The following is a 17,785-nucleotide window of genomic DNA, read 5'->3' as shown; positions in this document are numbered from 1 at the left end:
AAAGAAGATGACTCTAGGACGTGCATTAAAGAGTGGTACAAACAGGTGGTACAGACATGCCTCATCTAGAATGGGCTCCCTGCCTTGTTTTGCCTAATGCCCTCTGGCCAATGCATGGCTTAAATAGCCTGTCTTTGGAAGAGCAGACTAGTAAAAACAAACTTTTCATTGCTAGTTGACCACGTTTTAGATGTAAAGTAAAAGGAAACTTGGTGAACTATGTAAAACTAAACTCAGACTTTCCAGTGAGGGCAAAAATAGTATGAAAGATAAACTACTGATTGTTAATTTTTTTAGACCAAAAGGATTGTAGTCTTGTTTCAATGCATGAGTGTCCAGTTATTGTTGGAACTATTCATTAGTATTCACTGGCCCAGCTTTGCACAGGGGGCTGGACCGGATGACTTCCACTTCTATGACTTGAGAGCATCCACTGAGGCAAAAATATATATTCCTAAAGCTATGATAAACCATATATAATTTATGTCATTTTCCCCATCCCCAAGATTCATTATAATTACTTGTAAACTACCCCACTACTCCATAAAACTTCTTTTTGGAAATATCAGATGAGGCTTATTTCAAATTCTGGGTTAAATGGCTGAAACTAGAACACCAAAGACTGGAAACTTAAAATGTCAAATTTTATTTTTTCTTTACCCTTTTTCTTTAAAGGGGAAAGAATATGATAATATGATGTTTTACTGCTTTACAATTTCTTTTTTTTTTTCTTTTCCCTTCTTAACCTGTCCAGAAGACAGTCTTGTACATATGTTTACAGGTTATAAAGTTGCTGTTTAAAACAAAATTTTAGCCTTTAGACTTAAAAACTTTATTGTCATTATAGTCAATATAGACTAGACATTGTTAATGTCACTTGTTCAATAACTCTTACTAGTCACAGATGCCAGGGAACGTGCTTCAATGGAGAGGACATGTGTAAATGACTACCTACCACTTAAGTCTTTCTAAAACAGCCTACACTTTTCAGCTTTGAAAAAATAGTGTTGTTCTTCTCAGGGTGTTCCCATTGGGTTTATTAGCTCTAGCGGTGTATATAAAAGTCTGGTCGTCTATAACAAACTTCTCTTTCCAGGGGAGTGATAGGTACATCGTATCTAGCGATACCAGAGCACAGCTGAGATTTCTTGAAAAGCTTGATCACCTAGAAAAGCAGAGAAAGGATGAAGAGGAACGTGAAATGTTGCTTCGAGCAGCCAAGGTAAGAACTTCACTTCTTGCTTTCGCAGGAAGTAGTGGTGTCCTTTAGACTGGTGAACATCTTCAAGTTTCTCCTATTTCTGCTTTAACTGTAGTAACCATTAACCCTGTAACTGGAAATCCGTAATGTTTAGGATAGCTTAGGCCATACAGAAAAGGATTTTGGCTTTATACATTCTTTAAAAAAAATCATGGGAGCTCTTTCAAATGTGTGGTGGGGTAAACTCTTCCTTTGAGATTATTCCTACTGGTCAAAATGAAATAAAAGAAGTATTCACGTAGCTGTAAACATCCTTCCTGGCTCTATTTCTGGCTCTGAAATTGGTATGTCTTTCTCCATATCTGTGTATGGCACTATTTGAATATATGGGCTCACTGTTCGTGTTCAAACTGGAGCCTGACGGATGTATTTGCTTTCTGTAGTCAGATCAGCGGACTAGCCTTGGAGCTAGTACCCTAGCATCTGCAAACCCCTGATGGAGCTACTCTTCTTCCCTCTTCCCTCCCCTCAAGAACAGGAGCAAAAATAAATAAATCAGTAGATATTGCTCCATCTGGTGTGACTTGATCATCTTCTGTTTGGTGGGTGGGATTTTTTGGTTGGGTGGGGTTTTTTGGGTGGTTTTTTTTTTTTTTTATTTCAAGCTGAATTCTGGAGCCCCTTGGGTGGAAGCCTAATCTAGACTTGAAAGAATTGTGTTGTACTTGCATGAGTACGACTCCCTTTCTTTCCTATACTTCCTGTCCTTTTTAAGTGTCTGCTGCTGACATGAACAACATCATGCCTAGACTGGACCTGACTGACAGTGTTAGCATCATTTTCAGCTTAATCTTGCTTCAGGCTAGAGCAGAGGCAGCCGGCCCAGATGAGGAGGGGGGTGCGCGTATGTGCGTGGAGGGGGAGGGAAGCCAGTCTGGATTGAGGCATTCACCCCTGGAGCTAAATCTTTCAATCACCACAGAAAATTGTCATTTATTAAATATTTAACGGATATGATGGTGTTTGGATGCCAGCAATTTCTATTCAATCTTTTTCCTCTTCCTTTGGTAGAGCCGTTCCAATAAAGAAGATCCAGAGCAACTGCGGTTAAAGCAGAAAGCGAAAGAGGTAGGACTTTCCAGTTACCATGCTTGCCTTTGTGTGTTGAGAGAAGGTTGGCAGCCCTGTCCTGGCAATTAGGTCAGGGTTTATTTTGCTGCTGCATACCATTTGCAGAGGCCTTGGGGAAGGACAGGAACTGCCACAGGCAAGGGCAGTGCTTCAAATGAGGTCAATGAATTATGAGCTCTCTTTTTTAACATTTTATTTTTGTAGTTTCAGTCCTGTCTAGAAACAGTCCTTTGTAAACTGTAGCAGTATACTTTGTAGGAATATAATGTGGGATTAGAAGAAGAAAAAAAAAAAAAAGAAACTTTGAGATTTAGCATCTGGGACTGTACAATAGGCTACATTTTTCCAGGGTAATTGTTCGTTTTGTAAATCTGATACTGCTTATAATTCTTTGGCTGGGAGGCGGTACTGGGATTTAGTTTTAAATGGAAAACGCCTCTGGCTTTTAATTTTCTGGGCCCAGCAGTTTTCTGTTCTGGAATGGAGCCCTTGTTTCACACAGTTCATGTTTAGCTGCAGGGGTTTTAGTTTATAGCTTAGACTGGTTAAGCTTTTACTCCCAGAGGCCTCTGCATAGCAACTGTAGAAATCAACAAATAAGTTCATTTATGTCTGCAGCCTCCTCTCAGTAGCTGACTTTTTACATTTCCCAATATCCATTTCCTGACTTTTCTAGCCTGAGAGAAAAAAGCTCCACTAATTGGAGCTTATTTTAATTGAGCCTTAATATTGGATCTCACTGGAGTTGCCCCCAGAGCTACTGGGAACAGAATGAAATGAAAGTACCTAAGGTTGAAGATGTGTGTGCGTGTGTATGTGTGTGTGAAATTTTTCACTTGACCTACAGATTCTTTTCCCTGCTGAATAAATCATCAAGCCTGTTCACATTTCTGATTAAGGATCTGACAGCAGACGATAATAAAGACAATTGAGGTGTGAGACGTGTGATACAGAGCTGAAGAAATTGGTTTCTATAGTTACTTGACTGATTTCATGCAATTTTTAAGGATCTTTGTGCTAAATGAGAGTGATTTTCTGAGCAACCTTTTTCCTTAACTGTGCCTCTTGAACTATGAAATTTGTTGTTGCTTAACATTGCTGCACTTGGCTCCTAGGTGCCAGCAGCAGCAGCAGGTTATTTATGAATGCTTTAAAGGCCCTTATTGTTTGGATTAATGTAGGAGCCCAGGCAAAACAAATGAAAATCCAGTAAAATAGTATTAGAATCAATGCTCTGGATTTGCGCCATAGTAGAAGAAATTTGTAAAATAAGAGGAGAGAGAAGGAACTTGCATTACTATCTATCTTCTAATTCTTTCTTTCTGCTTATAACTCTTTCTTCATGCTTACAATCTGTGAGTACAAAGTTGCCCTGAAGCCCTTCCCAGTTTGCCTCTAGTGCCACTAGGATCAGCAATCAGTGGGTGATGCTAATTTGTCTTGTTTTGTAGGTAGCTTTACCTGTGCATCATCTGGTCTTTTCTAAAGGTTCTTTCTTTTTAATATAACACTGCAAAGCGATTCGTTTATGCAGCTTCTTTTCTCTTTTTCTCTGAACAATGATGTGTAGGATCTTGAAAAATATTCTGTGATTTGGATATTTATAACAGAAAGAAGTTAGGTATGTGGTTTGGATCTTTTTTTAGGTTGGTTGGTATTGTTAATGAGATTGCTTTTTAAAAGTGGCATACAGGTGTACAAAAAAGGAGCCAACAGAGCGAAGAAGGAGTCTTAATTTTAGTTCTTGGTGTTCACCCACTTCTGTGTATCTTATCTTGTGCCAGACTAACACAGCCTTCATCGCATTTGTCCTGCATATTTCTCCATGCTGTGCTGCTCCCAGAGTGATGGTCTCTGACTGCTTCATCAAGAGGAGATGTGCCTCTTGGGACAGCGCAGATCTTTGTGTTGGTATTGCTTTGCCCTCTGTCCTGCTGCTTCGTTCTCCGGAGAACGAGGTAGCCAGAACTTCCCCAGGCTTTGCGTGCCGCACGGGAAACCCACCTTCTGTGCCCGGGTGCTTTCTTATCTGTGAGACCGTCTCAAGCTTGAGTGGAAATGAGCCCAAATGCAGCTGGTCAGTTTTGTCACTTTATTGACAGTTTGGAGATAAATGGTCAGCACACATTTGCATTAAAAAATGCAAACATGAGTAGAGCTGGGATAAGAGCAAAATAAAAATCGACCAATATCCCAAGGCTGAAACTGGTAACACAGAAGCACAGTGTGTACTGGGATGAAAGCCTGAAAAGGCTCACCATTGCCTGTCTTGTTGTGTTGTGAGTGTAGCCTGCTCCTAAGAAACCACACTTGGGAATTTTGGTACCTCTGTCAGCTGGAAACAGATCCTTTCCAGGACACTCTGGTTGAGTATCCACTGGAAAGCCTGATCTGATTTACTTAAAGTTCTTTAAGAATGAATATGGGCCTTCCTTGCTTAAAACTGTCTTTTATGTGTTGATGGTGACCCCTGGGGGAAGGGAGATGGTGTGGGGTAATGGCACTGGAGCACATTCTACAGTAACGTTTCCCAAAATGCAGAGTGTACATCCTAACAATGAATACTTATAAATCCAGGATGTGCTGTCATCCAGCAGCTGGAGGCAACATCTTCACATTGCTGGAAGTACATCCAGAGACTCAGCAGTGGATTCTTTTATCCAAAAGCTATACATAATTGCTGTGACCTTTTCATCCCTTTTTGCATGACCTATTGCCTCAAACTTCCCCTGTGCTAAGTCATTTACTTTCCTATATTCTTAGTCTACATAGCTTGCTATGAATTAAGTCTTTATTTACTTCCCCCTTTACCTGTTTTAGCAGATTTTAATAGCTACAGAAAGTGCACATTCCTTCTGAGACAGCTGGAAGGCTTGCCCCAAGCTCCTCCTTTGTGCACTCAAGAATTTTGTCCTTGCTCACCTCATGGGCCAGCTCTTTTGCAAAGGCGTTCTCAAAGTCTGGGTGAATTACCCCTGCTTTTCATTCAGGCTTATCTGCCACTGCAAGCTGAGAGGATACAGTCCTTGCATTGTCCCTGATGCTTGCACTTTTAAGCCATAACATTTTTTAGGTGCTTTCTGCTATTTCCTGTTCTACTTTCAACTATACTTCCAGTAACAAAGAAAATGTTCAGTAGAAGCAATTCTTTTAGCCTTAATTTATAGTTTATCTCTGGCTTCATCCCTTTTCTGAGATGAACTTATTTAAATTGAGTAGGTGTAGGATACTGTCAAATGCACAAGTGTGCTGTATGAACAGTGCATCCCAGAAGACCTGTAAAAATGTCAGCATTAAGCAGTGTGTACTGTAAATTTAAATATAAACCCTGATCTTTTGTACTTCTGTCTCTCATCCTCAAAAGTGAATGTGCTTGTAGCATGGCTTCAGAAAGCTTAAGGCTGAGGCTGGGCAAACCTTTCAGATTGTACATGTGCAAGATTGCTGTTTGGGGTGGAGCAGGTGAGTGGGTATTGCACTGATAGCATCTTTGCTTATTCTGTGGTAGCTACCTTCATCTCTGCTCTTACTTTGTGGCACCTTGCATCATCTATCAGTTGATAAAGGTGAGCAGCCGCATCTTGAACTAGGGGAAGGAGTGTGTGGAGCACCTGATGGACAGCAGATCTTGCCTGCCTCATTCCTCCTGCTTCTTCCAGCAGCTCTGTTCACATACGACTGCACAGGTCTTCCCAGTCCTTTGTTCCTGCCTGCTTGATGCACTTGTGCATTTTACTGTTACAATTTTGACACAGATGTCACAAGACGGTAGCAGATGAGATGTTGAGAACGTTCAACCTTTAGTATCAACTGGGAGGAAAATAGCAAACCCTAGGGTTTTTTATAGAAACAAAAACACCCCCGTCAAAAACTTTGGAAAAAAAGTCTGTATGATTCCAGTGAGTTCCTGGGTGCTATAGTGACTGAAATTTAGTTGTTCTGTAGTATCTTTTTTTCAAAAATCATCTTTTTTTTTTTTTCTATTTCATGTGTCCATCCTAACACTCTCCCTTACTTCCTCTCACATCCTCAGATAACAAGTAACTATAACCTGATTCTTTGTCTGCTTGTCTCCCTACTGTCACCAACCCACATTTTCAAGCTGTCTGTTTCTTTTTTTCTCCACACCTCTTGTGCTGCTTCTGTATTTAGACTTCTGGACCTACTGGTTCAAATTCTTTAAGACCACTCTTGTGGCAGGGGAAAAAGAAACTCCCTAGTTAACCATAATCTCTCAAAAAAGCAAATATGATGCTGTGAGCAAAGTAAGATCTCATCGCAATCAATTGCCTTTTATGAGCCTTCAGTGGCATCCTGAGAGCTTCTGCTTAATTATCTGATTTATATATTATCTTTATTGTTCCGTAGTGTTTCTTACCTGCTTCTGCATGTTTTTAAAAAGAAGCATGATTATTGAACAGACACAAATTTTGTTACCTGCAGTGTAGCCCTACTCATCAGAGATTCAGTGTGTTATGAGTCTTGCAGAAAGTCAGGGAAGAAATCCTCTTGGTGTTTAGAAGGAGCATAAGAAAAGAGGAGCTGAGATACTGTGTCGGATACCCTAACACCAGCTGGCTTGGAAGATGATAGTAACTGTCTTTAGTGAAAACCAGACAGAGAGAGAGCTTGATGCTGGATGCTAGACACCCAGGAACTTCTCTGGGCCTCCAAGTAAGGCAAGCTGATGAGACTGCACAGGTGAAAGCATGTATGCTCCAGGTGTTATAGAATAACAGACACGCATCAATAATTGTTAAACAAAACAAAGAAAACTCTTGTAAAGGGAAATAGACACTGCAGAAAATCTTAACAAGAATGGGCAACAGTAGGAGTCAAGAAGTCAATGCATCCTGGACTTTTTTCTTAAATTTTGTGAGGACCTAGTTGTTTATATACTAGAGAATGTCAAATATCAACTGGAGAAATTTTTTTTTTTTTCCTCTTGGTACCTTACTTCATGACTATCCTGGAAAAAAATGCTGTTTTCTGAAACATCTTATTGCACCCTTTAGTTCTAGTCAGACAAGGCACCTGGTCTTGGCGGACACAGCCATGGTAGGGGCTGTTCTGCCACTGAAGTGTGCATGTGGAATATTAACCTAGGAGAAATCCTACAGTGTAACATACAGCCCTGTTATAAGTTAGGACTGTATAGCAAACCAGTGCATGTGTATTCTGCCTTTCTGCTGTTAAATCTAAATTACAACAGAGGGAAAAGTCAGTGGAAAGTAATTGTATGGATAATTAAAACAATTTGAAAGGAAGCAATTGCAAGAAGAGAAATTGCATTATAGGCAAGACGAGAGGAGCCTTTAAATGTCAGTTTTCCTCAGAGAATGTCCCCCATATGAGAAGTCAGCTATTCAGCTGCATTCAACCTGTAGGGCAGAAAATTTTGTATAGGAAAGGTAGAGGCTGGAGGCAGTAATGCTCATTGAGCTTTATGACAACCAGTGCGAGAGGCTTGGGATTGAAAACAGATTTTTAAGGTTTATTTTTCATTTTCGTCACAAGTTCCTTAAAATGCTTAAAGGGAATGCAAAAAAAAAATTTCTTTTTTTTCCAAAGACAATGAAGGGAGAAGCGACTGGGAGCAGTAGAAAACTTTCAAAGCACTAAATGGAGGACACAGTGAAACCCAGTGAAACTTTGAAAAAGATGGTCAGAAAAAAGACTGGATAGAAAGAAGACACAGACATCAGTTTGGTGGGATAAGTGGCCCCACTTAAAAGATACCTCAATATTTAGGTTTTTTTTAAAGTGCCTGGTAAAGGGTAATAGTAATTACCCATATAGGTGTTCAGGTTCCTTTTTCACTGATGCAAGCTAGAAGAAAGTAAACGTTGATATTTGGTCACAGTTGCTTTGACTTACTTTGAATTTTAATATTCATTATTGTTTAATTTCTTTATTGTGGAAGCTGAAAGAATTGGATGCTTCTGCCTCTTTTGTACGCTTATATTCCTTGCTTTTTTTCCCCCGCAAGTCTTATACAAATTCTTGTTCATCTACTTTAGTGCTTTTATTACTCCTGATGTACTTATTGCTGGATAGCACACATAACCCTTAGGCATACATTAACTTCAGCCTTTCCTGGTTTCCTTTCCTGCCAGTTCTTCTGTTACTTTAAATATTTATTCAATCTGTCCCATACTCTGTCAGCCTACAATGTCATATGTGGAGACATACCTACTTTTTTCTTGATATTAAACCCAATATGCTTTTTAGTCTTTCCCTTATATCAATTATAACCAAGTCCAGAATTGTGGTGTTTAGCTTCCCCATCTGTCTTCCTAGCATTTCTTCTGCGCTCATGTACATCTATACGACTGTATTTATTTGTTATTGCATTGCCAAGACTATTTTGGGGTGGGTTTTTTTTGCTAAACATAAGTTCCTAGCACTTAAATCTGAGAAGTGGAGAAAATAAATCTCTCTCCATTTATTCCTAGTACTTTACGTATTGAAGCTCCTGCAGAAGTGGGCAGTGGGTATGAATGTCTTGAAGTGCATGTCATCTGCCAGCATTGTGCTGGACAAGTGCCACCTGTTTGGCTTTTCTTCAACCTCAGACCTGTTGCTGCTCTGTGAGCCCTGGCTAATACAGATGCTTAATTTCTTGTCTCTACCTATAAAGAAATCTTCACCGGTAAAACCATTCTTGAGGATCTAGAGAGTAAAGGTTTCATGTGCTTTGTCTTCTCCGAAAGCTTGTATCAAATACCCTGTTCTGCTTTGGGTACTTTGTGACGAGACACAAGGGGTTTTGTTACTCCTTTTCAAAGGTGAACGTGTATTCAGCAAGGTAGCTCTTCCATTTCCCTGCTTTGATAATACAGCCACCTGCTGCTGTACACATGATGGGTTAGCTGGTGTGAATTAGTTGACTTTATTTGTGGTAGACTATACTTTTTCCTTTCTTCAGTTATATTTAAGGGATTCTTCCTTGCAGTGTTTAGAGAAAGTCTTGAGAGATTTGCATAACTTGAATTATTGGAGCTCTGATAATGCTAACAACCACATATCATGTACTTCGTAACTGAAAGGGTTTAAAGCCAATTTGCAGTATTGCTTTAAAAAAAAAGTCTCAGCATCTCATAGCTGAAGTACTTTTTCTTATGCAACTTGAAATTTAATTTTTAATATTAAAATGCCACAAAAATGTCATTGGCGTAGTAGTAAAAATAGACTTTGCATATTTTCTGAAATGTAGAGTATGAGACATAAGTGAGATAGAATTTCTGTGAGCAGAAAAAGAAATATTTTACTCAGTAGAAGATTGAGTGAAGAACAGAGAGGTCAATTTTAAAACCTTTCATTTTGTGTGATTACAGCCATGCTGCAAATGCCATTTCACTATAAGGGAGGACTTTAAAACATACCTTACTTCTTGATTTGTGCTGCAGGTCAGATTAACTAAAATGGTTATTGTGTCACCCTAGAGATTCCTGCTTGCTGCAAGACCAGACTTTAAACCCTATTTTTATTATTAAAAAGGCCAGCAGCAACAAAGACTATTTTACAAGTTCTGAGACGTTTTCACAGCAATTTGATCTTTATACACAGGTTTTTAGAACTCTCTGTACTGCGATTCTTAGTGTATGTAAAAATCAGAAAGGGGGGAGAAGGAGTGTGAACATGCATTTGCCTCTTGCCTGGAGACTGTCCCCTCTCAATGCCCTTCTTGAGGAATGAATTTTGAGCAGAACATGTGTTGGACTCCTGTGTCGTGGTGGAACAGCAGCATCTTTCAGCAGATGAAGTAGGTCAGGTTGAGGGGAAACCTGCTAGTTTGTGGGTCTGATGTGTAGTGTAGGTTTCCCCTGCTCCTCTTGAATTGCCATTACACGCTTCTGTCTTCAAGAGAGATAAATCATCTTTTTTCAAGATACAAACCTGGGTATGACAGTTCCTATTTGTATCCTATTCTAGTTGGAGACACCAGTATTAGTAAACTGGCCCCTAGAAGGGAAACAATACTGGATCCAGCTGTTATATTTTAATAAAGTGTATATACTGCTTTTACTGTCTTTCACCTGCTGCAGTGATCTTTCTGCCCTAACTTGTGTGCTACAGAACTATCTGTTAAAGGAAGATTTGACTCAACATAGTTGTCTCTTGCTCTTTCCTAATCTTGTTTAGGAAAATCCAGCAGTAGTTAGCCAGCCAGTATCCTCGGGTATCCCTTGATGTTATCTGCCTGTCTTCTCTTATCCTGTGCTTTTAACTGCTCACACGATGTTTGGACATTTAATCTCACACTTTTTAATAGAACAAAACTTGATGAAAAGATGATTTTGCTGGCTTCAGCAGGGTAATTTGGATGTCTGCCCATATCGCTTAATGGAGATCTGTTGAGTCCATTATGGAGATTGAATGTTTAAATTCATTTGTCTTAATTATGTTCTCAGAAAAATCCCCAAGATGTCTAGAATGCAACAAGACTATGATTTCTTTTTTTTCTTTTGCTCTGAAACTCTGGTGAGGTTCTGCCTGATTTGAAAAATCTTTTGACTGGTTATGAGGTGGAAAATGCAGTGAGGAGAGTAGGTGATGGTAATGACGTGCATTTCCACTGTTGTCTTGGCCACCGTGACGACTGAACTACATTGCTAGTAGGAAGGTGAATAGGTTCTAAGCCTCAGTGTTGCACAGAATTTGTGAAGTTTCAAGTTACTTTTTAAGATTTAGTCTTATTTCCCCCCCATTCCTGATTGGTTGCAATGTGTTCTTGAATATAAATATACATATGTAAGACTGAGATTAAAGGGAAGTTTATCTTAAACATCTTATGCAAATAGGCCAGCTGGACATAATGTCAGACAATTGCAGAACTGTAGTTTTCAAGTTTAAGGGACATAAAAACCTTACAGTCTCTAAAATATTCTTGAAAGCAATACTTTATACTTTGAAAAGGACAAACAAACAAAAAACCACATTCAGAACTGATATAATTCTGATAAATATGGTCATAAATGTTTACACTGCGCACAAAAGCAAGAATAGCGTATGTGGTAAGTGAATGATGGTATCTAGTGTTCAAGAAGTACATTTTCCTTACATTTCTGTAAGGAAAAGCCTATGTAGTGTGATCAAAGCTTTCTTGCAAATGATGTTGTTTTTGTAACCGAATCATTTGTCTCATCTTCAGAAAAAAACAAACCAAAAAACCAACTATTCTCAACATAGGTATGTCAAAGTCTTGCGTTCCCTGGTGTCTGTTGAAAAATCTTGAACATGTGTATAGTTTGAGTCTTACAGGGCAGGATGTCCTTTTAGGAATCTTGCACTGAAAATACCATTTTTCTTTAAATAGCCTAGATGGCTGAAATACTTGATGTGAAGCTACCAGCATCACTAAAATAAGAATAAATCTACCTATCTGAAGTAAAATAACAGACTTCCCCCCCCCCCCAAAAAAAACCCCAACCAAACAATGAAAAAAAAAACCAAACCCACACCCCAAAAACTAACCCAAACAAAAACCCCTAAACTCAACAACAACAAAAAAACACTCCCAAAAAACCCCCATGTGCTTTTTTTATCTTATTATGGATTCTTACTTAAGTAGTAGCAAGTGCTACAAGCTCAGTTCTTAACCAGCTGAATTTCTCTTCTCCAAGTGGGATCTCTGAGAGCTGAAAAGCAAGCAAAAACATTGTGTATTGCAAGCGTAGTTAGCAAAATATCTGTACTGACTGAATGAGGAATTCCAATTAATTTATTTTCTTTTTTTTGTGATTTGTGGGATTGAGGGAAGGGAGGATAGTTGGATGCTTTGCTACCATGATACAGCTGTATTTTCTTTAAAGACATGGACATGCATGAATGTAGAGAATTCCCATCCAAACAGATTTTGTAAGTCCTGAGAGTGGGGAGAGCATGGGCTAAGGAGCTGTTGTAGTTGCACGTCAGATCATTTCAGGATTAACATCAAACCTAGAAGTTTTGTGTTTAAGGACAAACTCAACCTGAGTAAATACAGAGAGAGAGAGCACTCCGCCCTACTCATGCTGCAAGTTGGATGGCTGATGGGTCTGAAAGCAGCGTGATTGCATTAGCAAGGTGGCCAATCCAAGCTAGTAAGTCTATTGGGCTGACTTGACTGGGTCGAGCTCCAGAGCAGCTGGCATCTATAGTTATCGAATAGAATGTGGTAGTGTGTACCTTGAAATGTGGAGGTAAAACTTTTTTCTTTTTTTTTTTTTTTTTTTTAATTGTCTTGACTATGGGTTTCCCTCCTTTCCTGGGTTTACCTAACCCAGGTGGAGGTTGTTTCTAAGGGTTTATTTGTGTTCAACAGTTTTTTGGAGGTGAGTGAAAATAAATATATGCAGCGTATCTCTAACTTGCTTCAGATATACCTGAAGATTCAAATATGTACTGGGAAAAGGAAGAATATCGGTGAACCTGACAGCATCCTGTTCAGTTGGATAATAAGATGTTTCAGAATGGCAATATTGAGTGCTGGGTTCAGGTAATACAGCGTGAAGAAATTGAGTGTCATCTTGTGCAGTCATGAACTGAGATTTTTAATTAAGAATATGGCCAGTTCACAGAACTCGATAACTTCAACTTTTAATACTGATCCTGCCTCATAAACCAGTTCTGATCAATATTTTCTGTTAATCAGAAATGGTAAAGGTTATGAGCTGAGGAACCAGCAGCAATGCTCCTGTGTTGATACCACTATGCAGTCTCCATAACGTGTTACTTAAACAGTGCTATCTATAGGGCTGTTAGCATTTCAAGGCTGTAAGCATGACTGAGTATTGGTATCTATCAAAAGTGTCCAGAAAGACAGGAAAAGATGCTGTGAAATACATGGTTTCAGTAGGGACTGCAGAGCTGTCTGAAGCTGCCATAAAGAGAACCAAGACCTTTGGTATATCATAATTAATATAGGTGTTTTCTTTTTAAATTAGATGCAACAATTGGAGTTAGCACAAATGCAACAAAGAGAAGCCAACCTCACAGCTCTGGCAGCCATTGGACCAAGGAAGAAAAGACCATTGGATTCATCAAACGTTGGATCTGGGCTGGAGGTACGGAGATGACTTGCATGTTGTTGTATCTTCATACTGAATTACTTTTATCTTTCCCGGTAGGAAGAACTGAGAATTCTCTTACATGAAATGGCTGGTTACATACTGTAAGAAAACTAGCCCATATGTTAAGATACTTAAAAGCATTGTTTCTGGTAAATTTGATGGGGATGTTTCATTGTGTGTTATAGGAAGAACTGTGAATAAGAGTGCGTGTAAAGGACTAAGTGAAATAATGGGTAAGAGAAACTTCATCTGCAGTGGAGGGTAATGAAGATGTGGTGGTCTTCTACAGCAGCTAGGTATCATGGCCCCTCAGTTGAAGTCATGAGGCTTTTGAAATAACTCTTCCTTTGACATTTGGCTGTGGACTTTTTTCCACGCACAATGCCCAGGGACTCTTTTCAAATATCCTGTGAGTTTGCCTTGGCTAGATCTCCCCACAAAGCAATAAATAAATAAATAAAGCTAGACTGTTTAGTTCCTGTAATGACCCAGATCACCTTTTTCTGGCTCATGCTTTGTTGTAAAAGTGCCTTGAAGGCGCTTTTAAAAAATCTTGGTCTGAACAAATCTCTTGATGTTGTACTGGAGATTAACTGTTTCCGGTACCTGGTGTATTGGGTTTGCGTGGCAAGGTTTTGGTAGCGGGGGGGCTACAGGGGTGGCTTCTGTGAGAAGCTGCTAGAAGCTTCCCCTGTGTCTGACAGAGCCAATGCCAGCCGGCTCCAAGACGGGCCCGCCTCTGTGATAACATGTTTAAGAAGGGGAAAAAAACAGTTAGAGAGAGCTTTTGCGGCCGGAGAGAGGAGTGAGAAGATGTAAGAAACTCTGCAGACACCAAGGTCAGTGCAGAAGGAGGGGTAGGAGGAGCTCCAGGCGCCGGAGCAGAGATCCCCCTGCAGCCCGTGGTGAAGGCCATGGTGAAGCAGGCTGTCCCCCTGCAGCCCATGGAGGAAGGATGAGGGGGTGTAGAGATTCCACCTGCAGCCCGTGGAGGACCCCACACCGGAGCAGGTGGAGGCACCTGAAGGAGGCTGTGGCCCTGTGGGAAGCTCGTGCTGGAGCAAGCTCCTGGCAGGACTTGTGAACCCGTGGAGAGGGAAGGCCAGGCTGGAGCAGGTTTGCTGGCAGGACTTGTGACCTTGTGGGGGACCCACGCTGGAGCAGTCTGCTCCTGAAGGACTGTAGCCCATGGGAGAGACCCACGTTGGAGCAGTTCATGAAGGACTGTAGCCCGTGGGAGAGACTCACGTTGGAGAAATTCGTGAAGGACTGTCTCCCATGAGAGGGACTCCATGTTGGAGCAAGGGAAGAGTGTGAGGAGTCCTCCCTCTGAGGATGAAGAAGCAGCAGAGACAACGTGTGATGAACTGACCCCAACCCCCATTCCCCGTCCCCCTGTGCCACTGAGGGGGGAGGAGGTTGAAGCCGGGAGTGAAGTTGAGCCTGGGAAGATGGGAGGGGTGGGGGGAGGTGTTTTAAGATTTGATTTTATTTCTCATTCCTCTACTCTGTTTTGTTTAGTAATAAATTAGATGAATTTTTCTCTAAGGTGAGTCTGTTTTGCTCATGACAATAATTAGTGAATGATCTTTCCCTGTCCTTATCTCGCCCCACAAGCGTTTTGTTATACCTTTTCTCCCCTGTCTAGTGAAGGAGGGGAGTGAGAGAGCGGCTCTGGTGGGCACCTGGCCTCCAGCCAGGGTCAACCCACCACACTGGGAAGCTTGAGGGGCTGCAGAAATTCTTTCCAAGGAGACTGACAGCCTACTTCTGTTAGCAATCATCTTGGCTGGAGATGGGAGAAATGTGTTGCGGGCTGTCGTTCAAGTGTTGTTGCCAGTTGTACCCCTCTTTCTCGTGAAACCTCAGCCTTGCTCAAGTGAATGGCTGGTTGGCTTGTGACCCAAGCACAGTGAACAGAAGCCTGGAAAGTAACTTTTGTGTGGAAGAAGTGGTGGTAAAGTTGTCCTTTCTGATAAACCTCAAGTATTTTTCATTCTTGTGGCCTAGGAAGCTTAAGTTGATGATAGGATTGAAAATACTTTTGTGTTTTTGCATACTGGAGTCTGGAAGGACCTTTAATAAAGCTCAATTACTTGCAATGTAACTGTCCTGTAGGTTTTCCCTCAGCCTGGACTGTGACAAGAGACCTCTCTAAGGAGGTGAGGTAAACTTGTTTCTCGTGATTTTTTTTTTTCTGACATGGAGACACAATTAGTTCCTTGAATGCTCCCCATTTCCCGCAAGTAAAGTGAAGGAATTTGTATCTAAACAAGCTGCAGAAAGCAGCAATCCCAGCTTTTGAGCAGCTATTTTTCACTTCTTTGAAGTTTTTTAATGCATTTTCACATGAAGCTGAAGGTATAGTTTTGTTTTTTTTTTTTAATAATACCACTGGAAAAACTTTGAAAAAATGAGTCTAGCACAAGAACAGTTTTCCGCATCCTTTTCTCCTCTTCCCCCAAGCTTCTATCGAGTAACTATTCCTGTTCTTCGTAGTGGTTTTCTGTAATTATTGCCGGATTTGTTTCTGAATATTTAACAAGTCTGCCTGTTAGGTACTTTTCAGTTATTTCTCATCGTCTGCGGTGTGTCTGCTTTATTAAAAGCTTTATGAGATTGTGCCAAAGTGAGACAGATAACAGCGTTGCTATTGAAAGGTGGTGATCCATTATTTACATTGCCAGTTTAAAAGGAAGTGGACATAACATGCCTAAAATTGACCATAATAGCATATCATTGTCACAAATTTACCTGCTGTATTTTAAGATGCTTCTCCTATAGGTTGCCTTACTAGACTGAGTTGTAAGGGCAGTAGGTGAAAGTAATTCTGCCCGTGAAACTACTTTAGTTTCTCGCATGCAATCTTGCATTCCAGTACCTAGTACTTAGGCTTCATGCTACCGGAAAGCAACTCTCTGCGGATCTTTTTTCTTTTTTGTGAAATTATACAGGATAGCAAACTTGAGAAGGATGTTTAGACTTAGACGTTTAAGTGTCCCAATATATCTGAGCAGGATTTATAAAAGGCTTATGACTTCTCATATAGAATAAAGAATGGTTTTGACAAACACTCTCTAGTTCAAGAAGCAGAACATTCGTAATACATTCGTGATAACATGGCAAAACATCCTGAGCAGTAAACAACATTCCATTCTTCCGAGATGAAAGGAGGTCTTTGAAACGGAAAGCAAGTACAATATGGCCTTAGGCAGATACACATTTGGGCATCTTTAAAATCATCTTTTTGGGCAACCTGTCTGAGAATAATTTAAACAGGCAGGATGTACTTTCTCATTTCAAATTGCAAATACAGACAGCTTTACTCTCAAGTAATCTTAAATGTCAGAACTTCCTGACTATGCAATGGAAAGGAGTAAATCTGTGCGTAATACTCCTGTGACCATTTTTTACTTTTTTTAAAGCCTAATATCGTGGTAGACAGTTGTGATGGCAGAAGTTATTCCTGAATGCGAATGATCCTTTGACAGTATTGAATGAAATCACTGATGCTAACTGCATTTGATTTTTTTTAACTAAGACTTCAACTTTTGTTGGATAATATTCTTTGTACAACGATGGTATCTCTTATGTCCATGTTAGAGCAAAGTTGACTCCGTTCAGCTTCTTTTTATCATTGCCTACTGAAATAATTAAAGGAAAGGAATTGTTTCAAGCCATTAGTGATGTAAACTGAAGCCGTAAGGTATTTGGGGAGACAGGGAAGAAATAATCAGTTACAGTATGTATTAAAAAAGTGAAACTCTGTAAGCAAATTTGTTGCATATTTGCCTTTCTTTATTCAGTACCAAAATTAATGGGTACTGGAAGAGCGCAGCTCAGCAGACTGGGTTGGTATGGTTGCAGTAACAGTAAGTGTGAAGTGCTAAGAACAGCATTTTGTTAGCATACCATGTTTCTTTTCTCCACAGATGAGCATTTGGGTTTAATTGCGACGGTTCTTCAGCCCTGGGTATCTGTTTTGCCACACTCTACCACCTGGCTTTCTACCTCTTCTGGAAAGTCTTTTTCCTGGGGTAGTTGAATGTCTGATTCCTGCACATCCTATCTTGTTCTTTTAAATTCTGCTTTCTTTATTTGGATTATTTTAATCTGGGATCTAGAACATGTGGTGGCATGAGCGTGTGCTTTACAGCTAGAGGCCTGCTTACCAGGCCTTTCTTTGTCACCTCATTGTGTGGCAGGTAACAAAGAAAGAAAGAGGCTCTTGCCCAGAGGAGTGTCTGTCAACTAATTTGGACCTAAAAGCAACATAAAAAGGGTCAACTATATCTTGCCATGATTAATGCTTATGTATCGCTAAACTTGAAATAGCAGTAGGGGCAAATCCATGATGATCATAGAATGAAAAAAGAAGGCTAATGCTCTAGGCCTAATG

The 17,785-nt window shown here is 40.2% G+C and overlaps 1 protein-coding gene across 1 annotated transcript in view; it reads left to right on the top strand.

Moving 5' to 3' along the window:
* TAF4B (TATA-box binding protein associated factor 4b) overlaps window positions 1-17,785 on the top strand; it is a 72,896-nt gene that overhangs the window by 44,903 nt on the left and 10,208 nt on the right. The window contains exons 12-14 of the mRNA XM_054816334.1: window positions 1,097-1,222; window positions 2,273-2,329; window positions 13,261-13,380. Of these exons, the coding sequence (XP_054672309.1) occupies window positions 1,097-1,222; window positions 2,273-2,329; window positions 13,261-13,380 (303 nt within the window). The remainder of the gene's footprint in view (window positions 1-1,096; window positions 1,223-2,272; window positions 2,330-13,260; window positions 13,381-17,785) is intronic.

The sequence above is a fragment of the Grus americana genome, chromosome 2 (assembly GCF_028858705.1).
Source record: "Grus americana isolate bGruAme1 chromosome 2, bGruAme1.mat, whole genome shotgun sequence".
Lineage (NCBI taxonomy): Eukaryota > Metazoa > Chordata > Aves > Gruiformes > Gruidae > Grus > Grus americana.
The sequence above is the reverse complement of the archived record's forward strand: the minus strand, read 5'-3'. Positions and strand labels throughout refer to the sequence as shown.